This window comes from Aythya marila (genome assembly GCF_965140915.1).
Source record: "Aythya marila genome assembly, chromosome: 9".
NCBI lineage: Eukaryota > Metazoa > Chordata > Aves > Anseriformes > Anatidae > Aythya > Aythya marila.
Window position 1 is genome coordinate 19,135,895 of NC_139050.1, and position 21,535 is coordinate 19,157,429.

Below are 21,535 nucleotides of genomic sequence, written 5' to 3' on the forward strand. Positions count from 1 at the left end.
TCACCTAGAATCTTGAAACATTGTCACAGTAGCTATGCCTAAAGTGAACAGCAGAAACAACACACCTCTGTTTCAGCACCCCATATTTTTGGGATCACAGACCGGTCTGAAACACACTGCGGCCATAATTCATCTTCCATCTGTGGCCTTTCCTCCCAGGATGTCCATGGATGGAAGTATTCCCACATCTCATCCCTAGCCTCAGACAGCTAAAAGCAAGTGCAGTTTATTTCTTACTGCAGCATAATAGAGATAACCACCAACCTCACTTAACTCTGGGCTCCTTTCACAGTTTGTACTACAAGCTTGTGTTTTGATGAAGGAGAAAAATCTCAACAGATGCAGTCTGCAACTCTAAGCTCTTCCTTACAAAGCAAAGAAACTGAGCATCTCCATATGGCAACACATCACCAATAAATTTCATGTAATGCCCGTATAGGAAACTTGACTGGGCCAGCATGGCAAAAACAAAAGTGCTGACCACCTCCAAAACACTACAAAGATTTCAACCTGTGCAGGTTCCTCAAAGATAAAAATATGTTGGATGCTGAGGCAGGCTTAAAGGCAGCAAACGCCTCTTCCAGGGCTTGCAGTCACACACACTTCCCTCTGCCACCAGAGGGAACCTGAGGACAGCTCACATCAGCGAGTAATGGTTATCTCAAGACATGTGTAACGTCTGCTGGTATTTCCATTTCTTTATGAGACCAACATTAAAAGCTTGTAGTATTTACAATATGCTATACAGGAACAGCAATGATACAGCTGCCTGGATTCAGAATTCAGGCACGCTCTTCAGCTCACCTCACCAGCAACTTCTGCTACTGACCTGACCCGCAGCTGAGCTAGGGATCCAGAGATGAAAGACTGAGTATCCTATTAGCAATCAGCTCCTGCCATCTAAGGACATCGCATACTTAGGAGCATCAGCCTTTTGCTTGCATCGGGAAGAGAAAAAGTTCCTTTTTACCTTTTTAGGCTTCATACCATTCCCATTACTAGACAAGCAAAACACGATGTCCTGTGAGCGTGGCATTCTGAACGTCTGACACAGCAGACGTTGCGCTTCTTATTTTACAGAAAGATACACACAACATCATACCAATTCCATGGAAAATAAATAAATAAATAAATGATGAAGATTTAACTTGCAACTCCACTTGTAACGGTGACCACATAAAGCTGGTACACTTCCATTCCACTTACCTACTACTTCTGAAGAAGGATGACAAGGACTGCTAATGATTTTTGGCAATTGTCACTCTGAGGCCAGTTTCTCAGTGTTTATGTCCAGCACGTAAGGGTGGAAAGGACTTCCAAGGTCACACACTCAAAGCTCTTGATACAGCAGACAGCCTCATAAACTAATCCCTTATGTTCACTGTCAGGCAGGCCCCTTAATGATGTCAAGTTGAAAATCCCCAAATAACTACTTACGCTTTCAAATCTTGGCTTGTATGCAGAGAGCCACAGCTGCTAAGTATGGTAAGAAGTTCCACCTGTATTATATTTTCTGTGTCTGTGCAAAGGCCAATGTAGCTAAGAAAGCACGAGCTTAGCTATAATAAAAGCAGATGACCAGTACATTGGGAGGCAGTGGAGCCCACACTAAGTGAGGCTGACCCCATAGCCACTGGGCATCATGCATAGCCTGCAGGACACTTCTAATGTGGATTTTAAAACCAGTGCAGAATTTGACAAAGGAAAAAGAGTAACTGTGGAAAAGAGGAGTGGGGGAATTCTACTTGCAGATTTGAGTGTATTTGACTATAAGATAGTGTAGCAATAAAGGCACTAAGTTGGATAAACTTTCAAGTTCTGTGCTTCATACAAGGCTGTTTCTTAGGCAAGGATGACCTTCCAAGATATCCTGTGTGTAGAAGAATCTCTGGGCAACAAAAGGTTCACTCCAGTTCTACGACTGCCACAAGACAACCAAACACTACACTTTCTAAGGAGCTGACAGCTTGGTGGTGAATGTCCACATGACAACATTCCCATTCCAGTAGACGAACAGCTTTACAGAGCCCAGTCAGAGCCCCACTTAAACACTGTGGTCACTAAAGCAGAGTGCCCATAGGTCACAAGTGTTGTGCTGGGAGGCCAGGACAACAGGGAAAGCAAAATAACAGACACATTAAAACAGAGGCTCGACTGACATTATTTTGGGCAAGCAGTCAGTAGAGTAAATTTACTCCAGCTCCCAGGCGTCATTTCAGTGACAGTGAGAAATGCATTGCTGCTGGGCTGACTGAAAACAGCAGCTGCAGGTGGAAGACGGGGTACTGTAAGCCAACCCACCCGAGGGGAAGGAGTGGACTTGCCCAGATCAGATTTAGACAAGTTACCAACTGATGGCACTAATAATAGGGGCATAAGGAGATTCCAGGCAGGACCTCTAAACAGGATATCCTGTGCGTATGGATGTGTCTGTGTGTATGAAAGGGAACACAAAGGTGAAAATTGAATGAAGATGTTGACTAATGAGACTGCAATTACCTCTGAAAGCCTAGAAAGACAGGAATCTGGGCTTGATCCTGCTCTCACTGAAAGTAATCAACAAATTTGTGTCAACTTGGAAAAGTAGGATTAAGTCTTTAAATCAGTAATTTCTTCCTGAAGCCTCTAAATAATAACGAATTGCAGCAGCACTTTGCAAACTACAAGGTATTCAGTTCATTTGTCTTCAGGCACGTCTGAAACACCAACCTCATCAGACAAACTAACTAAAAATGAAGAAACAGAAGAAATATTTTACAGCCATAGCATTCTCCTTTATATGAAAAGGAAAAGCAAAACATACTACTAGAATCATTCCCATTATTCACTGTATGTAAAAACCACATTCATAATGCTTGCTACATCTCCAAAGCATTAATATCTCACTCTTGTTGCAAGATAGAGACCTCGTCCATGGGATTTCTGGTACAGTCATGAGTTAAACAAGCAAAACTCATCCACCAAAGTTAAAATTCTGGACTACTTTGCTAGCACCATTAGCCTTTTTTAAGCTAGCCTAATTTTCCACAGTTTCACCTAAAACAGCAGACTAAGACTTGATTAGTGTAAGATATTTGCTCACCGTTTTATACTCAAGCCAGAAGGCAACAGGTTTACTTATGGTCTGATCAGTTTCCCTGTTACTGCTCAGAAGTTGGTACAATTTTACTGGGCTAAAATTTAAAAATATTGCCAGGACATACTAAAAACTTCCTAAGATACTTTTTTTTTTTTCCATTCATGAGTTTGTATATATCTATGTGTGTTTACTTACATAAACATAAACCTCTTCAGCAGCTTATAAAACAGAAGCATCCTTACTGAAAACAGGGTCCTGCTATGGCTGCTATGAGAAATTAGAGAGCTAAGTGGAGCTGTGCTCAAACCCAGCGTGGTCACTTTAACAAATGGTCTTTACACTTGGAAACTCCAGCTTTCAGTACTACCACTGCCATTCATGGGCAGGTGCCAGGCAGGAGAGGTTTACATGTTCTCCTGACTCCCTAAGTGAAAGTTTTCCTTTCCGATGCCTTCTCAGAGACCAGCTGCGTGCCATGGATACTCCTCACCAGTGAGGCTCCTCTCATCAGCAATTACCATCCTCACAGATTGCTGACAGAGCTGTTCATTTGAGTATTTGAAAACTGTTTTAATTGATGGTCTAAGTCAGCCCTGACTTTGCTCAAAACAGAGCTCTCGCAAATTGCTGCACTGGCAGATACTGTTATGGTAACCGATCTAGAAGAGGACAGCTGTCTATGGACAAATTTTATGACAGCCACTCTGGCAGCTCTCTTTAGACGATAGTTTGGTGTCTGGCATAGGCCAACAGACACCCACGAAGAATGCACCACAACAAGGCAGAAATGCAGAGATACCATCCTCAGAGTAGGCATCTAGAAACTAGAAGGTGTAACTGGTTGCGTTTTTGGTTGGTTGGTTTTTGGACAGGGGTTGGCTTGGGGAAGGAGGAGAGAGGGGAAGGTACTGCATGCAGATCTGGTTTCTCTGTTCAAAAACCAAGATGTAATAGAGAACAAAATATAAACTATCAGTCCTAATTTTCCACTTGATAACTGTGCCAACATTTTCACTGAACCACCCATGCCACCTCCCAGCCCTACCTTTCTGAAGAGCACTTCTTGTCTTTGCATTTTTCAACATCTACTTCTTCTATTGTTTAGTTACTCAGTAACACATTAAAAATCACTTTTAGATTTAACCTACTGCCTAATTTTAAATCAAGCAGCACACTATTTCCTCATTTTTCAGTTCATTTCCAGATCATTTACAATCACATTAATTCTTCATAATTAGAAAATTATTAAGGATTCTGCTGATAACTTTCTCCTGTGAGAATGGAGTCTCCGGTCCCTTCAATACAAGGATCTTCCCTCTCATTCCATTCAGCCTTTTGACCAAGATCTTGCAGGGAAGATCACAGTACATTCTGTTAATCAAACTGCTCCTATGTATGTAGTGTCTGACTCTCCTCAACTTTTCTGGCAGACCCATAAGTATTATTTCATTTCAGAAAAAAAAATAGTGTTTTTTTTCTTATTATATTTATATAATTGTCTATTAATTCTGATCCTTTTCTTTTTGTTCTAGATTGACTAATGGGAAAATCAAGCTTAGCAATTATATTTTTCCTGGTCCCATCATGCTATTTTTGTTTCTCTTTTCCTCAAAACTGGTGTCACATTGACCATATCATGGCCAATTTAAGCAGGAGGTCAAAGCGTCTTCAAACTTCCTAGCCTGGATAGTATTGCAATAAGGACACTCGTCCACGCACCTTGATGTAGACAGTCTGCTTCACGTATCACCCCAAATCCCGACAGCTGGCAGCACCTGAGCTTAAGTTACCATACCCACACTGCCTAGCAATACCTAAACAAGCTGGATTGAAGGCAGTTCACACATTTTTATGCACCACATTGTTATGCTTCCTGACCACAACACAGAACTCTCACAACTTACACCCTCGAGCCTCCACCATAAGAAAAACAAACAAACAAACGAAAAACAACAACAATGCACGCACAGACAGTTTGCTATGGATCTTTCAATGTTCAAGGGAAGATAAAGCTTCCAGTGGATTGACCCAAGCAGTCCGTTTCTGCTGCATTTGCTGGACAGCAGCAGTGCTAGAAAGTAATCAATGAGCATCCAAAATATGTTTTCCTAATACTAAGGAGATTGAAAAGGGTTTAATATCCTTAATAGACTTACATCAAAGAGGCTTATTAGAAGCAATGCAACTAATGCCAAAACTGGATTGGCTTTGTACACAAAGCTTAATTCTCTGGGCCTTTGGGGAATTACTCAGATACACCTAGAAACACAGTGATGTTAGAGTTACCACTGAGCATTCTCTATCCTTGCCTCACAGGAAAAACCCAAAATGGCAGGGTACATATATATATGGGCTGATTAGAGCCTCTTTGGTACAGACCACTATCACAGGTGTCCTAGGTCACAATAGAAAAGAGAAAACCAAAACATTCTTTTAAGGCAAGAAGACTGGGAGCTCCAAACCAGTGAGGAAAATGATAGTTTAAAAAGAAAAGATGCCGAATTTTGCTAACCATCTCTGCTACTGTCACATGCAAAATGATCAAACTAGCTGACCTCTCTGTGCTTACACTTCCTTTGAGATGAAATGTCCTATGAACAAGGACAGGAATAATTTCTGGATTTTTAAGTATGGCAAAAAAATAAAAATAAAAATAAAAATAAAAATAAAAATAAAAATAAAAATAAAAATAAAAATAAAAATCTGCTAAGCCAAAGATGAGAGCTCTCAAGGATGAGAGCAGAGAGTTGATATAACAACTCTTAGGCAGCAGGGGCTGCAAAGAGGACTGCAGCAGAACAGACAACATGAGATACATTTTCACAACTGCATTAGATTCCAGAAGCACTGGGAAAAAAAAAAAAAAAAATTATAGTTCAGTGGGCTAAATCCCCCCAGTGAACCCACTTTGCCTTCAGAAGTTCACCAGGACCAAGGCAGTTGGAACTGCTGCACCAGATCTATTCAGTGGGAACAAAATGCTCGTGCACATGGATGGAATTTAAGGACTCCTCCAACATGGCACATCATTATGCCATGTACACTGTGTGCCGGCATTCCACAGTGACAGGAGCCTCAAAGAGTTATGCAGTACATCAGCAAGAATAAAGTTAGACCACGTTTTTGCACCTCTTGTTTACGTGTACATTCCTGGTGCTGTACAAACATTGCTGCATTGCAGCCAGCTCTGGTTCTGAACCAATCATTTTATAATCATCCAGTGGTAAGCATTATTTTTGATGTAAAATGACTGTAAATGGCATCTGCAGCCTAACAGTCTCTTCCTACAAAAGAAATTTCATTTGTTTATGACTTATATTAGACTTTTTTGCTCTCTAAGCCCTCCTTGCAAAACTTAGTCCAGACATTAACAACAACAACTTAATCGATCATAATCTGCAAAGGCCTCTTAGGGACACATTCCACAGATCAAAGCAATTCAAATGGGGAACCATGCTACTGTTTCCACTTAGCCATAAGAGCTAGAAATTATAATGAAAACTCTTAACCTCTTCATTACCAGGAGAAAAAAATCACTATTTCCTATTAATACAGAGAGAATAAATAATAGATGAAACAGAAAAGTACCACAAGTAGTGGGAGGAGAGAGAATATAAGCATTGCATCAAATTTCCCTCATCCATATGTATGGAGCCCTCAGGTTTTCTGGGTAATCTGAATCAAAGGATATAAAAGATTACATGCTTCTGTCAAAAGGGGTGTGGTAAGAAAACTGCTTTCCATGAAACAAGGGAATGTAGTTGTGGGCACAATGGAATAAGAACTGTTAAAAGATGCTCATGATGTACGTACTGCAGCATTTACTACAGGATTGACCACAACAATCACTTAAAAGCATTTACCTGTTCTTTGAAACATAAACAACCCTTCCCATGAAAAGTTGTTGAGCAGAAAAATGCCACACTGAAGCCTTGTTGTATCTAAGCATTAAGTATTGATAAACCTTTTAAGAAGAGGACATTGTGTGTATATCACAAAGAGAGAAAAGGGACAGAATTGGTCAAAACTGCCTATCAAAACCTATGCTGTTTGTCAGTAAAGGGGCTCCTTTAGATTAAAATGTTTCGTTTATGTATACATACACCTATTGCCAAATATGCACCATTGCTAAGCATTACTTGTCTGAACCACCTTTAAAAACTAGAGCCAAAACAGAAAAAGAAAACCCATTAGGAGCCTCAAAACCAGACACAATGGTGGACAGAACCCAACTACACACACAGATAGGGTCAGGAAAGGATTGTGCAAAAACAGCTGTTCACAATACCTAAAAATAGCTTAGCATTCCTCCTTTTTGGTAAAGCTCCACCAGATGCCCCCGGTACCTTCTGGAAAGAGAAAGAAGCAATTAAAAATGCATCAAGTTAAACGACAGTAAATCAGCAACAACCACATACCATCGTAATTTCTGACATGTGTGTATTTGTTCACAGTCCTTCTATCAAACCATAGCCCTTGTTCAGCAAGAATGCAATTTTTTTTCATTCACGTCTGACAATGGACCAGCTCAGCACTGCTTACCACCCTCACGGAGTGGGAAAGCACCATCTGAATCCTTCCTTTGCTCTGTTAGCAATTAAGCAAAGCGTGTCTCACCATCCTCATGGGTGACTGCTGTCCTATCAACAAGACAGGGACATCTAGCATCACCCAGACCTCTCAACACTAGATTCCCTCTAGTATTTCTCAATGACTAAAGCTGAATTAGAGTGAAAAAGAAAAGGTATTATCTGCATAGAAGACTCAGTCTTTCATAATTAATTCCAGTATGACCACTTCAGTTTGAATTATTAGCTCAGCTAATTTTCTTCTATTAAAAAAAAAAAAAAAATGCCCTTTCCATCAGGAACTAAGACTGCTTACATCTAAGTCAATCCAAGTCACCATCATGTTTTCTTAGTATTAGATAGCATGGAGGAAGCCTGACAATGCTCAAGCAATTATTTAGGAGTGATTTTTATTTTATTTTTTTAATTCAACTCCACAGCAAAGAATAGTAATTTCCTCATGACATCCACTTTCAAGCACTACTTTCCCAGTTCAAAAGTCTTCAGACTACTGGGGAAAATGCTAGTGGCTAAGGAAACAAATTAATGTACATGCTTCTTAAGCCATTTTTTAGCAGGCACCATTAAATGAAATCAAATAAGCCTCTGCAACTATAATGCCAACATGCTGTATTATGTAGTGTATGACATTAGTGTAATTAGTGAGGTTGTTAGGTTACTTTTTTGTTTATTTATTTATTTTAAATAATACTGGGATGCAACAGGTGGACAAAAAGCAGCCAAGAACCTGTCAGCCTAGGGAAAGCTCATGTTTGCCTCCCATGCCTTGGTAGGTGAAAGGGTCGCATATTTTGGGTGGTTCCCTTCACCATGTAAATAAAGCATTGACCAAAGCAAAGGCTTGAGTCATCAGCTCAATCCTGTACATCATAGATAATTTTTCCATTCTTACTACCAACTAACAGTCATTGGCTGCACTTCAGAACAAAACATATTATTCATATACACGAACCTTAGGGAAAGGGAGTCAGCGATGCAACTCCAGCATTCAAAAAAAAAAAAAAAAAAAAAGATAATTTTAAAAAAAGAAAATTCTCAATGAAGTAAAACAACAAGCAGAGCACTTTTTTTCTTCATACAACTGGCATTTAACAAGTAGAAAAGAAGTAGCCAAGAATCTATTTTACAAAAGCAGCAGCAAGATACAGAGTAACCTGACTATAAATATATTAAGAATCTATTACACATATTCCCAGGATCACAGCTTCAGAACTAAAAAATGTTTCCAATAGTGGAAATCTCCATTTGAATTCAGATGCCTCCAAGTGGGACGTTGTGAAAATCATTAAGACTAGAGATTTAAAAGAGGAAGAATTCACATGCAGCATTTCTGTTACTGCCAGTCTAACATTTAGCGCTTCTGCTTGGTTTTCCCAAGCTGTTGATTACATCTGAACTAGAACTGCAGGTGCTCAATACTCCTGCAAAACTCAGAAGCCGACAGTGTTTGACTTCACTTCTCCACCTGTCAGAAACTACTGAAAAAGCTCCCCGTTCACAAAACAACTTTGTCTTCTAACAGATGTGATCCCAGCAAATGGGAGCTGAGGCAATGCACCAGCAGTGGCATTAAATTCCATTTGCAGTGTTTCTCATACCAGGCGTCAACTGGCCTATTCCACATTTCCTTTGACTGCACCACTGCTAGATTTTTTATTATTTTTATTTATTTTATAACAGGACTGTCCCTGAATAATATCCAGGAACCCATCACTGTAAGAAATTTCATGCTTCTCTGTCCAGTGTTTTCAACAGGGCTGAGGTATTGCTGTAGCACCAAGCTAAAGCTCTGCCCTGTGCTGAATATTACCCAGGCAGACCGATGCAACAGTTACACGCTACGGAAGAGCAGCTAGTTACAAAATTCTGAACAGTTGAATTCTGGAGGAAATAAAGAAAAGGAAAAAACAAGAAATCAATCTTGGTGTTTTAATCAAAATTTTTGTGATGATTCATCAGATGCCTCTGTTGCTGCTCTGCCACTGGCAGATATTCGACCTCTGCTTAAGCCAATAGACTAAAGATCTGGCCCTTGTCCTCTAACTGAATTATGAGGAGATACATGACTGATACTTATTCCAAACACTTTTGGAAGCAAACAAGGATTGCTGCAGCAATGCAGTACATTCTGCAAGGACAATGCCAAGGGAACCACAGGCAAGAATAGCAATCTCCCTAAAAGAACCTTAAGATAGTATAACCAGTGCCTTTGGCTTTACTGTATCACACACTATCAAAAGCTTGGCTTAAAAACCAAAACCACAACAGAGCATGTGCCAGACACTTCATAAAACTGTTCCGGTGAAGGCCTGATGTTTCACATTGCTCAAAGGAAAACGTGCATAGCACATAAGAATCAAACAGCCATGGTAAACAAAATACACAGCTAATGTACGAGGAATCCTATTTATGAGCCTTATATTAGGTTACAAAGTCTTCACCTGTACGGTATGGTCAAACACTGTTTCTTACCGCATGATCCAGAGTGTCACCACCTTCAAACATAGATGCCAGGCCCCTCTGCTACTACATCAGTCACAAGCAGGAAAACAGGAACCTCTGAACTACTGAAGGTATATGCAACACCGAATAACCGTCAGGCTAGCTATTTCTCCAAGTTCTTCAGCCAAATCCTTATCCAGGGAAGGAATCTGAGGCCTCATTTTAACCTTAGTGTACCTTAATATTGAAAATTCCCAGACCAAGTGCTGGAAGAAAGTTACATATAAGCAATGCTGATAGATCTTCTGCTCAGTTTTCTCTAGTCAGAGACAGCATGTTTCAAGAGCACAAAATTCACTCAGAACTGTTGCTAAAACTAGACTAGGTGGTCCATAAATTTTAATGGTATGAGGTGAAAATGTAGTGATCAGCCTCACAAGGGAGAACAGTTCTGAAATATAGCAAACATCATTAATAATCTCCGCATGGGAGACATGCAATCCGCCTCTGTAATTCTGATAAAACATGAACAGTTTTCTACAGGAAATAAAATAAGCAGTCAGAGCATTTTACGTAACTCGGGGCCTTCATCACCCAGGGGAAACATTACTGTAGAATGAGAAAACTGAAATATTCTGTCCCACTCAAAGCAGCTATTTTAGGCCCTCTAACTGGCCGGAAGAGACAAGAAGCTATAAGCAAAGCCAGTGCCTTCCATATAGCTCATGTCAGAATTCATCAATGGCCCTTCAAAGACAAACCACACAAAAACAGATGTTACAGAACACTGGTTATAAATTACTGTTGATACACAGCGATATGGAAGAAGAGCAAACAGGAAGTTTATAAGTGCACATCCATATGTGTGTGGGTGTAGGACTGAACAGCGTGCAAGAGCATTAATTTAAGCTAAGCTTGAGATCACAGGCCAGCTCAGGATTAAGGCTCATGATTTAATTGCACAGAGATCTTTGGATGAAAAGATGTCACCCTAAGCTAAAAACTTAAAAAAAAAAATAAAAATAAAAATAAAAAAAATAATAAAAAAACTCAGAAGCTTCCAGACAAATCTGAGCTTAAACTGGCCATTTGACATTTCAAAGGCACATTTCTAAAAAGCATTTAGTTACCTACAATATGTTTGTAATACCCGCACAATACGTATGCAATATGTAGAAGCATGTAGTGAAAGATCAGCAAAAGCCAGGCAACTACATGCATCTCTGGGCAACAAGCTGCCTTTAAGATCTGACCCTCTGGGGCTCGTCATTCACCTTAGAATGGAAACAGTAGGATAGTTTGGGATCCAAGCACCTGAATTTGATATTGAGCCCCAAATATGAACAGCTTTACTTCTGTCATTCAAGGTTTGGCCTATGCCTAAAATGCGTTATCTAAACAAGCAAGAGACCCAAGGACTGCCAGGCTAGTTAGTTGGGAAGCACAAGTCTCACCTCTCTCACATGTCGCTTCAGGTGCAAATATACACACTGTCCTGTTTTCCGGTAATGCCTTTCAATGTGTTCCCTTCCAAATCCCAGAAACGTGTTCATGCACACATAGAGACCTCCTTCTGAATCCTAAAAGGAATGACACAAACAGTTACAGCACAGAAGGAACTGAACAGGACAGCAAGGACTCAGCAAGCAGAAAAAGCAGAGAATTGCAAACCCTCCCTGTTATCAGGCGAGCAGTGAAAATGTGGCTTTCATACCACGTAATAGCATTTACATTTCCAGCCCTCTAAGAACCTTCCACACCATATCACACACAGAAACCCACTGAAACAGTTTACATTACAATTACTGATTGGTGAGTGTACAAACTGGAGGCCTACAAGTCTGTCCAAAAAAAAAATCCACTTGGTTGTCCAATCCACATGGATTTGTAGGCATAGAAGTTAATAAAACATAGAAATAAGGACACATTTTTGGTTTTGTTTTTTGGTGGTGTGGGGGCATTTGATTGCAAGAACATTCTGAACCAGAAGTGGGGCAGAGCTGGTAGCGCAGGGATTCAGACACAACTTCTGCTGTTGATCACAATCTTGTCTGAGGGAAACATCTCAAGTGAATTTATAGCTCTTAGAAAGGGCTAACAAGAAAGTCGGCAACTGTTTTGTGAACACTGGTCAACATCTGTAAGGGATTCTCTCTAGCCATGCAATTAGAGTGCTTGGAGATGAAAGCACTACAAAGGAAACGTAAGGACATATTCCTGGTGCTGCTTACAAACACCAGCACTTCAGTTACAGAGCCTGGCAGGAGTCCCATCACCTTTGGCTCTCCCAAAAGCTGGGTGTTGACTCCAGTTGGTATCAGGGCCTCGCTCCATTGTATCACTGCTGCCAGCTCTCCGCTACGTCATTCAAAGCACCAGGAGGACTTTCAGTCACCTGGCTTGCTGGTGTTGGATCAATTTTTCAAGCCCTCTCCAGCTGACATTGTTTTGAATAGGTGGTGCATAACAAAGATTGAGCCTTTCAGAAGCACTGTGACCTTTCTGCTATTGAGAACGTGTTTGTGCTAGTGGATGGTACAGAACATCTCATGGTAAATTCCCCAAGGAAAACCGGAACTAAATTCACTCATAGGCACCTTGGAGGAAAATAAATAAATTAATTAAAATCAGTATCTCTGGAAGCAAGTCACCAATCGTTCCTAAAAGTCACATTAGGCTTATACATATAAACAGGTATTGACTGAAAACCTTTACAGCAACAACTGCTTTGACAGTTACCTGCCTCCAGTCCTGCGGGCTGCTACAAGCCCCAGAGGGCCAGTCTGGCAGAGCACGGCTGATCCCTTGTCCTTTCCTAGCCAGCACCAGGTACGTACACCTTATTCTCTTCCAGAAAAGGAAGCTGAAGGGCTAGTAATGCTGGTAGTGCTAAGTAGTTCTTACTCATTTAATACCTGGCACAGAGCAGCTGGGCCCAACAAGCCTCTCCCCTCCCACTGCTGCCCCAAAGTCAGGCTTGAACGTGCCACTCCAAACCCTATCAGCTCCCCCAGCCCCTTTCAAAAATTAGTACTGAATATTTCCGTGAGACTTAAAGCATCCCTCTGAGACTACAGCCCTCATCCATGAATGAAGTTTTAGCCCAAAGCTTTAGAAAATACCTGTCTGCTTCTCTTAATGTAAAGCCAACAAACAAGTCTCGGCCTTTCAAATTTACCCGAAAGATGAACGTATAACAAATGCTCCTGCCCTTGCTTTGCCTGCCTCAATAGTGCAGGAAGTTGAATTGAGCACTGCAGGATTTAAGTCTGTGATCTGAGGCAGGGGTTTAGGCCATCTGCCATTCAAACCTAACATATACCATGAAGTCACTCATTCAGCATCTAGATACCACAATGATGGGCTCTCTGCACTGGAAATAGTAAGCTGGTCAGCCATCTCGCTTCAGAACTGCGTAAACACTACCTGAGATTTCATTTAAAATAAAATAAAAGTTCATTGAATTTGGAAATATTCATAGCCAAGGCAAATATCTACAATTGGCCAAGAGGGGAAAAAAAAAAAAAAAAAAAAAAAAAAGTTGAAGAAAAATAAAATTCAATGTCTAGTTTTCAAAATAGTCATAAAATGCAATTATATTTAAAACATAATACATTGAATTTTTAAATTCCACGTGTTCATTCACAGATTCATCTACTTCAAGGCCCATTAAATCTTGGCTGTCTGGTTTTATAGACTGTATTCCAAATGCTTTTGTATTATCTCCTCCTGTGAAAAAGTCAAGGATGTGTCCTCTATAAGAGGATCCTATATGTAGCCAGCCTAAAAAAAAATATATTCTAATGTCAAATCCACAGTTTCTGGAACATTGTTTTCAATTTTGTTTTCTTGGAGACTACTCTCTCCTTTTCTTCAGGAAACCCACAGGACTGATAAGCTGCCTATGACAACAATGTGACACTTTCAGCAGCTGAGCTAAATGTAGAACCTGCGTAAGCTGGCTGTGGTTACTGACAAAACAGCCCTTTCTCCTGGAGAACGCTGGCAGGCTATTCCCTCGTGAAACTTGGAAAAAAAGATGACAGGATGTGCAAAAGCCTAAAAGGCCACAGGAGAAGAGGGACACAGGTAAGAAAGCGACCTTTGCAGAGTGCTGTGTAAAGGATTAGGCCCCTGCTTGGCGCTCAAAGCACACTCGATTGCTATAAGCCAGGCTTTGTGCTGGTGAATTTAGCCCTACTGAAAACACAACCAGTGCTGGAGGAACGATGTTTTACATAGCTGTGGCACGTAAATCCCTGTAACTGACATTTAGCTTAGACATGTGTGAAAGTTCATGCTGGAGAAAGGCTCTAGCCTCTGGTACTGACGACACTCTGTAGGACTTCATACGTGCCCATGGCACCAGATATCAACAGCTTTCAAACACCACTAAACATGATCAGGATTTGAACTAATGACCAGCATCCCATTACCGAACTCTCTGAAATCCATGGTTTAGCAATTTTAGCTCCTGAGGCAGCTTAGACAATAAGGAATTTATAAAAGCACAGTTGGTGTGGTGGCTCTACTGACTCGGCAAGCAGTTACAGGCTTGGGCACAACACCTACTGCACAGCCGCTCGCTTCAGACCCACTATGACAACAGCAATACTCGCTGTGAAGGTGTTAGAGAAGAGTAAAATGAAAAGAGTAAAACGGAAATTCTACTTCTTCCAAGTCTCCGCATCCCAAACACAAAGAATGAAAAGTTTGTTCACCCTATTGCCTATGAAGTTCCAACCGTGGCAGACTGTGTTCTTCCCTGTCTCCATCAGTGTTTCCCTACAAAAAAGACAACTCTGTAGGACTCTTTCAGGCTCTGTTCAGAGTGTCTGTTCATCAGTAATTGCCATAATTAATCTGGCTGTGGCTGCGAGACTCCTGTTGGATAATGGCAATCCAACCTCTAATATATCTGGAACGGTTACAGTAACATTCCTTGCGTACACATGTTGCATCGAGTCCCCCTACAGCACAACTAAATGACACATCTTTCATTTCAGGACAGGCTTAAAAAGAATAACAGAAGTTTCAGTACTGAATATTCATCTAAACATAATAAGTTACAATGAAGAGTAAAAAGAAAGCCTGTCTCTGTCATGCACCAGTGCTACCAACATCAAAACAAGGAAAAACAAAGCAGCCAACCCGCTGAACACACTGGCACAGAGAGAGGGCTCCAACAAAACAAAAAAACCACTTCTGAATTTCCATTTCAATAAATATGGCAACTGCCTTGGGGCTGGGGAGGAGTGTGCTGAAGGCAAGGAATATAGCAAGTGACTTTCAACAGGAATATGGGGTATGAACACTGGCATCAGTCTGCCTGTTAGGCAACTGTCCACTATCAGCCACAAGTGAGAAGCAAGCAGTGGTGACAAAAGGAAAGCAGAAAGTGAACGATAAGAAGAGAGCAAAGTTGGGCATCTGGTAAAGAGGAGGAGGGAGAAGGAACCAACAACTAGAAAAAATGAACAGAGCAGCACAGACAAACTGAGGCACTGATTGTGAACAAGGAGTGGAGAGGAGCTGTGTACTGCTGGAACTGGGGAAAGATGAGAAAGATGGGAAAAGAGCTGGGTCAGCCAGAAAAAAAGGACCAGAACAATCATCCAGGAGTAGGAAATAAAGAGTAGGGCTTGTAATAACTGGACTTTAAGCTTCAAGCTTGAAAGAAATCTCTCCCCTCTCCACCTTGAAAAAAGGGAGAAAAATATCTAAGTCATTATTTTATCCCACTTTGAGAGCAATATGCAAAATACTGACCAGCTTGAAGAAAGTACAAACCAATTTGCTGCCTCAATAATTTGGAGGCAGCAAATAACAATAATTTGCAATAAATAATAAGCTACAACTATGCCATAATCATTTGTTTGGAGTATTCTGTTTGTCTCAGTGTGTTGTAAGCCAGGTATATAAGCTAGGCAGGAGGGGCCCATTTCTAGACAGCTGCATGCAACATGGTCACAGATGTCTGTTGCATGCTGCAAACTCTCAAAGACTTCAGTTTCAACTACTGTCTGATAAATTCTTCGGGAATTGTTCTAACATTACCATTAAAGTTCCCAAACCACACCAATGTCACCAAAATTCACAAAGGAAGCTGCTGTCAGCAGCAAGGTTTTCCAGCGGAGAGAAGCCAAGTTTTAAGCTGCTCAAAAATACACAATACAACATCTACATCTAAAGGACCGAGCCATCTACAGAACCAGGCAGCCTGGTCCTGTAGCTGTGTTGGACTCATGGCCTGTGCTGCAGCTGTAACCAATGCCCTTTGCAGAGAATGCCTCTGAGCACATCCATCTAAGACACGCGCAGACTGCATGTAAGCTGTTCTTACAATCCTGTTTACATCCTTTTTCTAGCAGTCATCTCCCCCTCTGATGTCTCTGGTCTAAAATGATCAGAGGTCATTGAGACAGGGATCCCATTAAAAGGTGGGATTTTCAGCTGAATACTATACTTCTGTTCAAGCAACAATAAATAAGAGGACAAAAGATTAAGCAAACATAACCTTTCTGTCTCCTGTGTTCTACTGAACAGCACAAAGTCAAGTTCATCTGCCAGAAGAGGAAGAGAGAGAACTGCAGAGAAAGTGAGAGAGAAGAAGCCTTCATCTCAGGAGCATGGATACAGAAAAATAGTCACCAGAAGGGGCTGCGCATCAGGTCTGGAGACTGGGAAGTACAGGATTTCATCTTTCCAATTGTTTGAAAGGGGTATGAAAGGCTATTGCAGCTTCTGGACCAGTCACTGGAGGGAGTGATACTCACACTGGGCCTCACTCGTATTTTGTAGACAGCTTTCCTTCCTGTCTCAATTCCTGTATAAAGAATCAAAGGATAACTCGAATAGGAGCCTTCATGAAAGAAACGTTTTTTCTAGAAGCTGCCAAAAAAAAAAAAAAAAAAAAAAAAAAAAAAAAAAGTAATTAACAATTACATTAAAAAGGTATAGTTTCTCATCTTTTGAGACTAGCAAGCTAAGAAGTGTCACTAGTGCTCTCAAGTGTACAGATATTTCCCTTGTGCTTCTGCTGACTTTCCTGGAAACTAACCCTCGTACATTCTATTGGAAATAGGCCAAATCTAAAGATGTGAATTTAGACTTCAGGAAAGCATCAGGCTTAACTTCTCACCCATCTGGTGATCTTCCTACCAATAGTACCTGAGAAGATCATCATGCTAGGGTTAATCCACAAGGCAAAAGTACACTGAATATCCACTTGTAGCTCTCCTGTGCTCACACTTCTGAAATCTCTAAACTAATGACTCTCTCTGTAGCACAAAAACTCCATTGTTCTCAGATCTTCACCCAGGGAAATAAGATTTAAAACTCAAGACAAGAGAACAGTGAGTTAACAGATTTTGAGAACAGTCTGTGAAGAGCCTGCACCCACTAGAACATGCTATTCAGTGAGACTACTTCGCTTAAATCCAGACAAGAAGAGACGACCAACAGACTGACAAACAGGTCTGTGAAAGCCTGGTCTTGCAGCCATATTAAACTTTGCACAGCTCTAACTATAAGGTTCCCCAGCACCTCATTTTCTTTGGCAGCCTCTGCCACAACACCTCTGGTTTTGACCATCTCACCCCTCCTGGTCCTTCTCATAATTCCCCTCCTAGTCCTTCTCGTAATTGCCGGAGAACCTTTCTCTGTAATAATAATGGTTTGTATCCTAGTGCTCGTAGATCTGATGGTATTTAAAAAATCACATTTCCTTGCAGGGATGGTAATAGTAATCAATATGGAAGAATACTGACGAAACTTGAATATAGAGATGCCGGATAACTGTATGTGCTGCTTTAAAAGATACCTACAAATACTCAGGAAGTTTACTTCTTCAAAGAAGGAAAATAACACAAATAAAGCTTGAAGACAGTCTTATGGCATTAACTGCTGAAATAGATCTGATATTGAAGAAAAGTGACAGAAGAAAACCTTTTGCATTGAGTTAACTGCAGACAGAGGCATGCTCAAGTTAGAAGTGTAACAAGAAGCATATTTGAAACGGCTAAGTGAGAAGGTGTGAGGAAATACCAAGAAATTACAAGAGGAAAACACCTCCCCCATCAAAAATGTAACCTGAAATCAATCTTACCATAGATAATAAAACCCAGAGGACATGTTTTTAAACATTGACTATTTGCTTTAACATTATAGAAAGAATAAAAAAACACCTGTGTACCATCTTTCAAAAAAAAAAAAAAAGAGGCTGGTACATCAACAGGGAGATGCTCACATAGGTCACACAAACCTGACCTAAGAAAATAAGTCACTGACCAACCCAACACAACACACACAGAGATCAATGCCTTCCTTCAGCCAAGTCAGCAAGCTATCTGTGTCCTTCTCGCACTGTGAAATAAGACTAAAAACAAAGTCTTGATACTTTTAACTTTGTGCATGAACGTATTTTTCCTGAGAAATTACACATTTGCTCTTTATAATTGTCATCCTAGAAACAATATCCAAGTATCTGGTAGAGTTTAAAAAAAAAAAAAAAAAAAAGGAAAGGAAAAAAAAATCTGAGACAAGTCTTTGGCCCAACTAAATTGAGGAGCAGTATGTGCTGAAAAGCCATGGAAAACAACAGAAACTGAGCCCAATTTTATCCAATTTTATTTTTACTAGTACTGCACAGGCTCAGCCTAGCCTTTTGCCCAGTGAATGCCTATAATCCATTTTAAACCAAAAGACTCCAATGGCTGAGGGCAACACTTTCACAAATCTGAAATCTCTACCTAATGAAGTCAAAAGGATAAAACATTTAGAAGAAAAAAAAAAAAAATCACACTGTCATTCCAACTCCCTTTTGGTTACTTTTATGCCTAGCTTTTGTTAAGTATACCTCGGTCTTGCTCAAGTGTTCCATTTTGTTCATTGTTTATAAACACAGTTTTTGCTGTGTTTGTTGTGGGATCAATTGTTTTAGTTTTTTGATTTGTAGCAGTATTTGACATCCCTTCCTACTGGTAAATGGAAACTTTCTATAAACCATAACATTCGCCTGAAAGTGACATGAAGCATGTGCTCACCTGAGCAGAAACTTGAAGGAAAGATTGTGGCAGACCGATTCAACCCCCCACCCCGCCCACAGAAAAAAAACTTATTAAGCATATAATGCAATTAGTGCCTGTGCAGAGAGTCTGATTTGGCAGTTTTAATCAGACCGCCTCCTGGTACAGTCAGGGCTGCTGGGCGACACTTGAGATCTGAAGAGCGCGGGTAAAAATAACCTCCGTACAACAAGACGTGATGAACACCAGACAGCTGAGTCACCTTTAAAACCAATTTTGATTTTCTGTGTTAGGAGAGATTATCAAAAAGAGGTGGATAAAAGATTCAAAAATCTGTCGGAAATGTTTCTTTAGTTGAATGTTCCGTAATGTAAACCCCAAGCTTCCCTGAGGTTGCTCCCGATGACTTTGACATCAACATGGAGCGCTCGGTCGCCACTGGGAAACCTCACCTTCACGTGGAGAAGCAATTTTGAATAAAACTTCAGCTCCATTTAAAAAGTCCAATTTTTAAACACTTCTTCCTCACACATCATCAACTATTATCATTTATGAAGGCTGACAGTGGTTTCAACAAAGGGAAAAAAAACAACTTTGGCCCCAAATTTGCCACTGAACATGTGTGATCTGTGGAGGTGGTGGATGAGTCGCAAGCCAGCTGAACCATGACAGAAAGTGCAAGCCTGCCATGCACCACACGCTGACCCTACAGCCGCTGTAGGGGCCTGTGGGGACACACAGCGAGCCCTCAAAGCCCGGTGGTGTGCCTGAAGCAAACCCTGGGCGAGGAAGCAAGGAAGGACCTCCTCGGGAGGATTTCCCTGAGGATTTCCAGGTTGACCCTGCACTTTGGAAGCTTTCTCACATCTCAAACGTGAGGATGGAGACAGCGGGCGAGCAAAGCGATCGGCGTTTGCCAGCCAAAACGCCCGAGCGAGGAGGCCGCCCGCTGCCCCTCGCCACCACCTCGCTGTGAGGAAAACGACGGCTCCCGGGGCTGCCCGCGGCCCTGACACAACCCGCGGCCGGTGGCGAGCGGGAAGGGGCTGAGGGGGAGCCGGGGCAGGTGGCGGCGGCCGGGGAAGGGACGAGGGGGGAACCACGGAGCCTGAGGAGGGGCAATGCGGGAGGCCGAGGCCTGGCGAGGGGCAGCGGGGCCGGGCTGGGGCCGGCTGGCCGCGGGGAGCCGGCGGGGGGCAGCTCGGCAGCGGGGCGGGGTGGAGGGGGGGTCGGAGAGGGAAACGGGGAGCGGCGGCTCCGCGCTGCACTCACGGGCGAGTCGTAGGAGAAGGCGCACTCCGTCTTGTAGACCCGGTCCCCTGACTTGGGCACCCGGATCGTGGGCATGTAGGGGACGAGCAGCTCGCCCAGGTCGCCGGCGGCCATCTGCGCGTCGCCACCGCCGCCGCCGAAGAGCGCGGCCCGCTGCATGCTCGCTGCCTGCCGCCGGCCGGCCGAGGGCAATGGAGGCGGAGGGCACCGGGCCGGGGCCGGGGCAGGGCGCGGCGGTGGCGGCGGCAGCAGCGAGAGCCGGGCCCGGGGGAGGAGGGGAGGTGGAGGAGGAGGAGGAGGAGGAGGAGGAGGGAAGCTGCTATTTTTAACCCAATGGCAGCGGCACCAGCTGCGGCGGCACCGGGGGGTCCCCTCGGGCCGGCCCTCGGCCGGGGAGCGCCGCCAGGTGCCTGAGGCGGGGGCCGCCGCCGCTCGTCAGGCGGTGCCGGGGCCCCGGAGCTGTCCGCGGCCCTGACGGGACCGCCCTGAGCCGCGCTGCCCCCCTGCGGGGTCTGCCGGGGAGATGGGGGGGAAAGGGAGCACGGCCGGGTTCGGGGTTGGGGTGGTTTTCATCAGAAAGCCGTGATTTCCAGGGGGCGGGGATGGAGACTTCACCTCCTGGCGTCCCTGCGGGGAAGCTCGTCATGGGTAGCCTGAAGCAGGTTCCTCTTTGACCAGTAATATAAATTTTTAAGCAAGGAAACGCTATATACATATAAACTGGAACGATTTGTTGATTTCATGTGCCTAAATACAAGGCTTTTGACTTCCAAGTCCCCAGCCTATAATTAACCTTGTCCATCTGCTACAGGTTTCTCTCCACATGGACAGCGCACCTCTCACTGCCCCGCTACAGGTGCTGAAGGCGGCAGGTTTGAGCACAGCCCCTGCCAGGAGGTGGTGAGGTTCAGCACAGCCCCTGCCCTCTGTTTGTATTCATCCTGCCCTGCTCATGGTAGGTTAGAGAGGAGGATCTGGTTCTTGGGGTGCTGGCACAGTAAGGATGCTGTAGGACATCTGTGAGAGCACCAGGAGCCAAACCTAGATTCTCTGTATTGAGGGTCAGAGCCCTGAGCTCAGAACGACTGGTTTTTGGTTTGTTGTGTTGCTCCTTGCCTTTCACTTTG

At 42.6% G+C, this 21,535-nt stretch overlaps 1 protein-coding gene across 1 annotated transcript in view; it reads right to left on the reverse strand.

Annotated features, from left to right (window-relative positions):
- Positions 1–20,662, reverse strand: part of USP13 (ubiquitin specific peptidase 13) — a 47,993-nt gene extending 27,331 nt beyond the window's left edge. The window contains exons 1-3 of the mRNA XM_082767533.1: positions 20,409–20,662; positions 11,565–11,690; positions 7,368–7,428 (exon numbers count right to left, since the gene is read on the reverse strand). Of these exons, the coding sequence (XP_082623659.1) occupies positions 7,368–7,428; positions 11,565–11,690; positions 20,409–20,567 (346 nt within the window). The 5' untranslated portion in view covers positions 20,568–20,662. The remainder of the gene's footprint in view (positions 1–7,367; positions 7,429–11,564; positions 11,691–20,408) is intronic.
- Positions 20,663–21,535: the final 873 nt, after the last annotated feature.